The following is a 10,924-nucleotide window of genomic DNA, read 5'->3' on the forward strand; positions in this document are numbered from 1 at the left end:
GCTGGTGATATTACTGCGCCTGCTTCGGCCATGTTTCGGCAGCAAACTTCCTTGACTATTACGCCGGAATGGGAGTGTAGTTCCTAATCTTATCGGCCTAGAAAATCGATGCTTTACATTTTCCGCTGGTATTAGTACACGATATAACTGCAGAAGAGTCAAGTTTTAAACAGGACAAATATCGAAACTCGTTGGTCATTTTTGAACGTGATGCTATTGGTCTAATAGGATTCAATGATCTATGCTAAGCTATGCTAAAAGTGATATCGCTAGAACAGGAGAATGGCTGAATGGATTTCAAAAAAGTTAAAACTCAGCTTATTAACTCGGGGGGAGTTGGAGAATGAGCCTATTTCCAAAAAAAGTGGAGTGTTCCTTTAACAGTTTAGCAGCTAAATTTTAGCCAAAAAAATAATTCTGATAATAGGCGTTTAGTTTCCGACACGGATTGTATACGGAAACACCAATCACAACAGACTTGGCCAGCTGACCAATCAGAGCAGAGTAGGCTTTTAGAAGGGAGTTTTATGCAGCTGTTACTGAGTCAGTTCTGTGAACTTCCATAACTATCTTGTCTCATAATAAATATATATATATATATATATATATATATATATATATATATATATATACAGTATATGGATATTTATATGTACATATCAAGAGCTCCCGTAAAACCACAACAAATTGCTTGTTTTTGCGCACACTTAGCCAATTAAGCTCATTCTGATTCTAATTCCAATAAAACTAGCATACATGTTTCACTTTTTGCGAGAAGCAAGCACCCCTACAACAACTTCTGAAAGTAAACAATAGTGTTTTACTCTAGCATTACATAAAATGTCATATTAACATTAGTCTAATCATTTTATCATCAGTTTAGGAACTGAATAACAAAAAGGAAAAATAAAACACTACTTATTCTTCACTCTATGACTTCACAGATTCTCATTTAAGCTACAAAAGTTATTTAGGCAAGAGCAGTGAGTGATTTTCTCTTTGTCTTTTGTTCATGGCCCCAAATATTACAAGCTGTAGCGATATGCATATTGCAATTTGTACATTTGAGATATTTCGATATATTGCACAGCCCTACCTTGGATGCATTGAAACCTGTTGTAGGGAACTCCAACACAATATTAGGACACTTTAAAATAGCATATGACCTGCTCTTTGAATGTCATCTTGTGCTTCAGAAAGAGATCTCTGCTTAAAACTAGCTAACATTAAAGTTAGCAAGTCCATGCTAATGTACATGCTCCACGACACGTTAAAGAGCCACAAAATGGTATTTATTAAATTTATTTAAAAAAAGACATTTGAAAGCTGAGACCTTGTTTCATACTAGAAGTAACCTGCTCTGTCTTGTCCGTTAACGTGTTGTCAGTTTTCTCTTTGCTCCACAATGTATGTGTAGTGTGAGAGCGGCATTGTTTGTCAGACATAGCAACTGTAACCAAGGAGCGCAGGTTTTTGCGAAGAGCCAATTGTCAACTACTTGACAAGATTAACTATGTGGGCTCACCTGAGGGCAAAGGTTGTCACAGTCTATGGCTGGCATGGCTGTGCCGAAATGCCCGCTGCTGTGCCGATGGTGGTGAGTCGGATCGGATCTTGCTCTGCCACTGGTGCTTGTTCCAGACGATCCTCCTGAAGCAGAGCAAATGAACGGCGTTAAGCTTTACTCAGAAACACTACTAACCCAGATACATTCAAGAGACCAAAGGAGAATCAATTGTAGTCGAACCTGAGCTTGAGGATGTACTAGAAGTGGTCCCTGATGACTGCGACTGCTCAAGTGCAGGACTTGTTGACACACTACTGCTTGTATTGGTTCCTTCATCCGTCGTCTTCTTGAAGAAACTGTGCTGGAGGGCATAGTAGGGCTGAATTCGCGTTTTGGGGTCGTAGTCCAGCATTCTGAGAATGAGGTCCTTGAACTTCAAGTAGTCAGCTACTGCATGGCCGGATTCTCCCGCCCGACGACCGCCTGGTCCACCACATTCCACTCCTAAGATGACATGGAGCTTTCGAGATGCCGGAGGTTTGTACTGCACATAGAAAAGCAGAAAGATGTTCTAGCACTTACAACAACAATAACAAGCATTCCCATGAAACCCATGATTCTACTTCAAAATATCAACAACATGTACCCTTTTTCCATCTTTGGTCTTCTTAATACTCCATGTCCCATCTGACAACTTCTCAAAGAACTTCCTGGCTTTTGGTGCTAGGTCCATAATGTGATTGGGTGGGATACCAAGTACTTCAACAATTTTGTTCATTTGGTCCACCTGACGGAGTTTCAATTAAAGAATAAGTTTGTTTTATCAGACTATGTTTTTCAATCAGACTATTCCACATCTGAACCCTGTATTCTGCACACACATTAAACAATAATTTAGGGGATCCATTCCCACATCTAAATGTAGTTTAAGGACACAGGAAACATTATAAGAGTACATTAGTTATAATAATAATAATAATAATAATAACACAAATAGCTCATTACCTCATTGGCTCCACTAAACAGAGGCTCTCCTGTATGCATTTCCACCAGAATACATCCTAGAGACCACATATCTATGGCCAGGTCATATGGCATTCCCAATAATACTTCAGGGGAGCGGTAGAATCGACTCTGGATGTACTGATATATCTGACGGAGAAAGAGAAATACAACCAATTACTTTAGACATATTGTGGATAATCGCCACACTTTCCACACATACAATAAATTAGGTGATTCACAATACCCTTTGTCCCAGTTGGCAGGAGCTCCCAAAGTCCACTATTTTGATGGCACTTCTCTTGGGGTTACATAGCAGGATGTTCTCTGGCTTTAGGTCACAGTGGATGATGCTGAGCTCAGGTGTAGCGAGAAACAGTAGTGCTGTGCACAACTGCTGGGCAAACTTCCGTGTCAGATTCAAAGAGACACCTCTGAAGTTCGTATTCCGTAACAAGTCATACAGGTTGTATGACAACATTTCAAATACTAAGCAAAGATGATTCCGGAACATGAAGTGCCGTTTCAAGTGTACTGAGAAAAAAAAACAAACAAACAAACAAGAGAACAAAATACATTTAGCTTTATGATAGTTAAAATTGAAGGAATGCACTTTGAACAAAGAATTGAACAGATTCCTTACCTATATAGTATTTCATCTCTGTGTCATGTTTGTTCATGAGCTCGAGAAGCCGTACTTCAATTTGAGCTTGATTCAGAAAGGCCTTCTTGTTCTTGATAATCTTAATTGCTACCCACTCTTGCTCAGCTCGGTCGTAAGCTTTTACAACCTAAAAACAGGCATCAATTACATTAAGATGACAAGTTTTGTTTACTTGTATGAAATCATTTAGCTTAACAATATTCCTATTTAATACTATTTAAAATCTTGAAAGTCTTTTCTCTTTCCAAAAACTATTAACAAAACTCAAGACATCATACCTGTCCAAATGACCCTTTTCCAATTAAAGAGTCAATTTCATAGCGGTCCATCCATTTTTCCCCATTCTTGACAATGTAGTCATAGTTCTCATCGTCGTAGCCATCATTGAAGACTTTCCTTTCTTTCTTGTGGCTGGAGTCCTCACCTTGACCCTGTTGATGCCGTCGTTTCTTTTTTGCATAATACACCTGTACAGAGGAGAACAAGCATGTTTTACAGCATTAGTCTCGACAGAAAAAGCCTTGAGCATTGTTGTGCTCATAACTTTATCATTTATTAGTAGGGATGTAATGGTATTATCATGTCTTGATATCATCATGGTCACAAGACGTTATGAAATGATAGGTCTTCAGGGCAAAAAGTGTTTTTATAAATATATTTATATTTCTTATACTAACATAAAAGGTCTGTAAAGTTGGGTTTTTGTCCATTATGCTTTGGCACAGTTTCTGTCAAATAAACTAAAACCAAAACCACAATATGGCTTCATCAAGTCTGTTTTCACTGCACGTTACTAAGCAAAGTATGTACTTTGTTCAGGCAATCAACTCATGATCCGGTGTTTTCCACACCTCAGAACGGCTCAGTTCACAGTGAATGCAGTGAACTCGTTTATTGCATGTGCTGTGAGTTTAGCGCACGTTTGGGAATGCAATGGCCATCAGTTACGCTTTATTTACGCAGCAGGTGATTACAGCATTTTAGTGACATGCATTTTTGTAAGCCTGTTTCCACTATAGCTGGAGCTTTCCATCAAAATAAAAGCTTACAAGTGCAGTATGAATTTCTGACAGCTAACGGTTTAAATGGGTAACATTACTGCAGTCCAAATTCAAAATATCTCTTTCAAGTGTAGAAATAAGGACAGTGGTATTGTAATTTCCCTACTGCAATGTAAAGCAAAAATAATATACCTATGAAATATCCATTTTCATTTATATTACAGTGCAATTGTTTTACAATATTTGGCTATTACTGTCATAGGAATAACAATAATATAAAACTGTTATTATATTCTAATGTGTTTAGCTTCCTAAAACACCAGTGTGAATGTAATTTAGACAAGTCAATTCACTGACTTTTTTCTGACTTAAGTTTTCTTAGTTAGGAACATGGTTGGAGCTCTTAATTTTGAACTCTTAAAGTGCATAAGATACAATAATTAAACTTTAAAATGTACAATTTGTTTTGCAAAGTCTTCATATGCCTTTTTTTAAATATTGCAATAAATATTGTATCATTGATTTCATACCGAGATATTATAGTATTGTGAGATTTTGATATTTTTACAACACCATTTATTAGTGTGAAATCTTAAACAAGGTATGACAGAGGTATGACTACTTATGATCTAGTATCATAATTTTGTTCTTTACTACCTTTTTTTAAACTTCATTTTATGCGGTACTCTTGCAAGGAAAGTAATCTGAGAATAGCAATAAAATAAAGAAATTTTACCTCATTGATGTGTTTGTAGGTTTTGATCAGGTCTATGGAGAGCTTCCTCAAAGGAGCTAAAGTGGGGTCACGAAAGCACTGGGGCATGTGCCTCTGCAATAAAAGAAGGCAGAAACACATTTGGATTTAATAGGTGACACATTTCTATTTTTTTTTTTTAATCCACATACTTTTGACTAAAATAATCCAAAGGCAAAGTGACAAGTAACAGGAAGAATTCATTTTACAAAGCGCAACAATTGAGCGCACTCCATCCATGTTTATTCACAATGCAAACAAAACTAAGTGCATAAACAGGAGCGGAGCATCCAGTACCTGGCTGGCAGTGAGTGCTTGTGTCTGATCACTGTATGGCAGTACAGTGACAGACTGGTCTGTACTCTGCTGGTGACAGTCACTGTACTGCTGGTGCGAATGAGGCATGGGAGCAGCCATCTGAAGACCAGCAGCATGGAAAGAAAGAGAGGGTGCAAGCCGGACAGACGAGGGTTTGCATGCTGAGGTCTCTCCCCCTAGAGGAAATTTAAGCTAAATTAGTGTGTGTTAGAACAAAATTCTCCTCTCTCCCTGTGATCCTTTGAACCGCAAACCTCTTTCAGGTTATTAAGACTATCCTTTTCTCTCTGTTTCAGGAGAGCAAAACCATCTCTGAGATATTTATGTAACAAAAATGAAGCATAGGCTTGTAGCACTAGAACTAAAACACAACAGGATAGAAAGCAAATATATACTTTTGTACAAAAATCTATGAATTTATCAGAATAGAACAAAACACACTGTAAATGCCAGAGAAATAAAAGCACTAACAATTAAAGCATAACAATAAAAAAAGACAACCATTAATGTAACTGTACAGAAATGAAAAAAGAAGAGGTTTTCTTCTCTATTTCTAAATAAAAAGAGAAAAGACTACAGTGCAGATTTCATATCAAGTACAAAAATTTTTGGTCAGAAATCTGTCCTTTTTTAGCTGTAAGTGGTGATAATTATAAGGAGCTTGCTCATATATCAGCATCTCTTGCCAGGCAACACAATGCACCACAGCCACACAGAATCCCACCACTATTCAGAATCCCAGCAACAGCACCTAATTAGCATAGCCTATCACCAAGAAGATACAGTGTGATTTGGCAAGCCCATCAATGTTCAAGCCAATCACAGAAGAGTATGCAAATAGCCTACTTTTGTTGCCAGGGCAGAGCTGCTCCCATTTTCCAATAAGAAAACAAGAAATAAACAAGAAATAAAATTGAACTTTGGCACACTTAGATGAAGCATCCACCACATTGGAGCCTGACAGCAAAATAGCAGCTCAGACCCCACTCATGGTGTAGGAGCGGAGAATGATTCAGCTGACCTAACTAAGGCAGGGCAAAGAATTCATGTGATCCACAAAATATCAGAGGATGGAAACACTTCTACAGCCTCAAACTAAACCATTTCAAATGATTTTTACATGTTTACATTAATTTATTAATATAAACATTTTAAATTGATACTATATTTTTTAAAGATACAGTAAAATATCTTCTGAGATGCTTCTATTTTTTATATCTGTTCTGCTATATTTCTCAATATGGGCTTGATGATTCATGTTGTCAAGGACTGCATGCAGTTCACCAAGAGAAAAACTGATGTATGTCACAGTACAAACATAAGCAACATTACATTCTGCATTATAGAAGACCCTCTTACTGCATATCTAGATCTGTTTTTTTTTTGTGATTTATAAGCAGCCTTTATAACTCAAAGAAGATATACGAATGTATAAGCCTATATTAAAAATCTGAAAGTTGGTAACACATTACAAACAATATAAACATTAAAATATTTTGCATGTCACTCAGATTTTACATGATTGCAACTTTTTAACATTTTCTTGCTGAATCTAAACTACAAAAAAAAAATTATACATTATTTTTTTTGTTTACTGATCTGATTATCCTGTTTCAAAGGATGAAATTAAGTAAAAATAAATAAATAAATAAAACTAATACTTCATTTTTAACAAACTAAAACACCACTAGCAAAAACTATTAATGTTTTGTAATAGCCAAATAATACTAAATTTTAATTTAATTCATCCTTTTAAACTAATTTTATTCCATGGCATGTCTGGACATTATCAGACCATGTAAACAAACATACAACAAATTCCCTTGACTATTTTACAGTGACTGTGATCATTAAATGACCTTCTCACAACAAGAACAATTATGACTTTCCATCAAACATTTTCCAATCTATAATAAAGCTCTGTAACAACATAAGCGCTCCTTACTTATAGTGTAATAGTGGGTCAGCTCCCTGTAATTTATAGCTTTCAAGATGGCCAGTGACACCTCCTCAAACTGCAAAGTTAAAATGTGTTACATGTCCCAGAAATTATTCCACTTATTTCGTACGGAGCACAAGAACAAACAAAGTATGTACAGCAAACAGAGAAAAACTTCAACTAAGTTATGACTAAGCCACAAAAAAAGAAAACAACTTGTTGGTTTTTTGCTACCCACTAGATATCCCACGTCAAACTATTGTCCAAGTGACTATGCAGCCATGCTAACCATGTTCAACTTTAACCATCATTTTTAACCATCAGGGTTAAAATCAATAGAGTAAGATGTGCAGATGTGAAGTTTCTGCTTCAAAGCAAGAACAGGTGCAAACAGCTAACCTGGATGCATGACTTCTGGTATAATTTAATTTCATCTTAATTAGTTGTAAAATGTTTGATACACATGCAGGTGTGAACTAACTTATCACCCACATTTCAAAGTTTCCTTACAGTCCAACATGAATAGAAGGGGTGCAAATAAACTTTGACAAACAAATGTCACAATAAAAGGTGAACTATTTAGAGAATTTACAACTTATCCCAATACTGAGCATGCATTTGTATGCATGCATTTTTTGTTTGAAACTTGGGTAACATTGAATTCCTATTTCTACAAGTAAGCCTAAGTTCGCACAACTCCTACAGAACTTTGTCTAATTTAACCAAACATACTTGAATGTTTAAAAAGTAATATTTCCCCAGGTCACAGAAAGTTATAATTAATCCAAACATTAGCGAATAAAAAACAAGAAGCCCACAAATGACACTACAGCAGATTAGCTGGATTTCAGCACCACTGAAACTCCAAAACAATGTCAATAAGATGGAATGAAATGGAATAGGGGGAAGTGCATGAAGTGTAAAGAGAAAACAAGTGTAAGGCCTATTCTTGCATATCCAGGTAAATGCATGCAACTTATTCTTTGTTTTGCACAAACCTTATTTCAGTCACTTTATAAGAATAAGTTGCATCACAAAAGGCCCTGTTAAACTAGGACCACTGTCAATCACACATTTAGATCGCTGTGGGAGGAAGTGATGGACAAAAAAAGATGGCATCTGACATGGATCTACCTATAAACTTTCAAAATAAAGTTTACCTCAGGGAAACAAAAGCAACAAACCATGACATGAGACATTTCTCTGTGCAAAAGCATCCATGTCTATATCAGCTGCACTTTTATTATGTTTATAACAATATCAAAGCTGAACCTTCATGTGACACTGAGGGGGAACCTCACAATCTGTCCTGTATTTACCTGGTCAGAGACTATTATTCATATGTGATTGACGAAAGCATCCTTCTGAAAGCTTTACACAGATTAACAAAGACAAATCTAAGCATTCCTTCACATTAACTATAGATGACTTGATTAAAACCCTTGAACACTGAGGAAACTAACCAAAGTGTAAACTGAGGGATAGTGACAGGTAACGATAAAGCGGACCTTACCTCTCTAGCTGGCTTAGCCATTCATCGGGCTCGATCGGACTCGTTTAACGTCTCCATCGTCACGCTAAAGTCTAAACCCGTACTACATGACTGAGCAATGTTTGCTGGATAACTATGGTTAGGCATCACATCGCTGGCTAATGTCAGCCCCCCTCCCCCGACAGGAAACCAGCCTGATGGCTAACTGACAACACGCTAGTCATGGGGCTTCATCATCATCACCACCAGCGTTACCAGCCAAACACTCCCATCAGACTGATGTGATGATACACTTCTATAATCACCAGCTGGCACTTTCTGCGAGTGTATAAAACCGTTAGGATGAGCAAACCTCATCTACACACATTTGCTCCAATAGGCTGACCTAGCGATGCTACACGGGGTTACCTGTTAAACCACTACCAGACTGTGCTGAAAACTGTACTAACGCTCACTATTAGGGCTTGGGAAGTATAAAAAGCAAATGCCGATGATTGGATAAGCTATCTGTTACAGGAACAAAGATCGCTAACGTTAACTGATGTGAGGAAAGTTAATCGGCTAGCCATCTAGGCCAAATCAACCTACGCTAGCCTGTAGCTTCTACCAAACAAGCGGTTTGTAAACAAACCTACAACAGCCATATGATTCACTGAACGTTAGACCTCTATAAATGGCAAATACTCACCTTTGATGGTGTGATCTTCATTTAAAGTCCCAGATCCAGTATAGTTTGGCGACTGATCCAGTTTCTCTACGCTGCTTCCGATGAGACACCCCTAATGTATTGAGCCTGACGGGGCTGTAAGCCTTCCTATTTCGATTGACAGGTAACGTTAAAACAGCGTCTTTCCGAAGCCTGTTTGCCCATGTCAGATCTCATTTGCGTATTAATCATGGTTTATAAGTGGTATAGTGAAGGCTAGCGGCTAGTTAGCGCTCTTTCTCAGTGACTTTACCGAACCCGGCTAACCAGCTAGCGCTCGGAAACGCACATTCAAGATAATTCGCTTCTGAAGTCGTGGAGACGCAAACTAATTGTTTCCAAGAGCAAAACTAGTCGCAAAAAAACAACACCGTAAGGATATCGTAGAAACAGCTGCGTGAAAAGGTGAACAAAAACCGTTAAGCTTTTCTGTCAGTTTTCACAAAATGGCGCGCGTTCCAAACCTGCGCAGCGGACCGGCCCGGCGGACCCGAGACACGGACTACTAGCCCACTAAATATATTCCTGGCATTCCGATTCTTTGTCCGGGTGTCGTTTTCAGTCCGACGCGGTTGGTGAAGCCTTTCCAAAACTGTCGCTGTTACGAGCGCGTGACTGCATTATTCCGGCGGGAAGCGAAAACATTTGAAAGATTAAAAAGGCAACTGACAAAATGGCGACAGCCTGGTCTGTTGCTATGGCAACTGTCAATCAAGCAGCCGAGTACCCGGATGTTCAAATGACGTTCCGTAAGAGGGGAAACAGTAAAGGTTGCTTGCTGCACGCCATGTGTCAGTCAAGTAAAACTGACATAGAAACTACACAATTATTTAATTTTATGTTTAGTCCACAAGAGAAAATAATAGTTGAATTTATAAAAATGTCCCTGTTCTTAATACTGTTATTACCTTAGTAATCCACAGCTGTGTTTTTTTGTTTAATGATAGTTGTTCATGAGTCCCTTGTTTGTCCTGAACAGTTAAACTGCCCGCTGTTCTATAGAAAAAAAATCTTTCAGGTTCCACAAATTCTTTTGTTTTTCAGCATTTTTGTGTATTTGAACCCTTTCAAACAATTGCTGTATGATTTTGAGGTCCATCTTTTCACACTGAGGGCAACTGAGTGACTCATATGCAACTATTACAGAAGCTTCAAAAGCTCATTGATGCTTCAGAAGGAAATGCAATGCATTATGAGCTGAGGATAAAAACTTTTTAAAATTAAAGATAATCTTATTTTGTCTTCTGGGAAACATGTAAACATCTGTAGCATGTGAAGGGCAGTACTTATTGAAGAAAAGAAAATATTTAGGCAAAATAAGAAAAAAATTACACATCCTCATTGCGTTCAAAAGTTTTCACCCCCCGGCTCTTAATGCATAGTTTTTTCCTTCTGGAGCGTCAGTGACCATTAAACCTTCTGTAATAGTCGCATATGAGTCTGCCAGTTGTCCTCAGTGTGAAAAGATAAATCTGGAAAGGGTTCAAGTACACAAAAATGCTGAAAAACCAAAACATCTGTGAGACCTTAAAGGATTTTTC

At 37.6% G+C, this 10,924-nt stretch overlaps 1 protein-coding gene across 1 annotated transcript; it reads right to left on the minus strand.

Annotated features, from left to right (window-relative positions):
• Window positions 1-1,507: 1,507 nt before the first annotated feature.
• Window positions 1,508-10,149, minus strand: dyrk1ab (dual-specificity tyrosine-(Y)-phosphorylation regulated kinase 1A, b). Its single transcript, XM_073817342.1, has 10 exons — window positions 9,366-10,149; window positions 5,226-5,422; window positions 4,911-5,003; window positions 3,452-3,640; window positions 3,153-3,300; window positions 2,757-3,043; window positions 2,513-2,659; window positions 2,154-2,294; window positions 1,748-2,051; window positions 1,508-1,650 (listed from the first exon to the last, which is right to left on the minus strand). Exons 2-10 carry the CDS (start codon window positions 5,343-5,345, stop codon window positions 1,508-1,510), a joined length of 1,572 nt encoding a protein of 523 aa, XP_073673443.1. The 5' UTR covers window positions 5,346-5,422; window positions 9,366-10,149.
• Window positions 10,150-10,924: the final 775 nt, after the last annotated feature.

The sequence above is a fragment of the Garra rufa genome, chromosome 14 (assembly GCF_049309525.1).
Source record: "Garra rufa chromosome 14, GarRuf1.0, whole genome shotgun sequence".
NCBI classification, from domain to species: domain Eukaryota; kingdom Metazoa; phylum Chordata; class Actinopteri; order Cypriniformes; family Cyprinidae; genus Garra; species Garra rufa.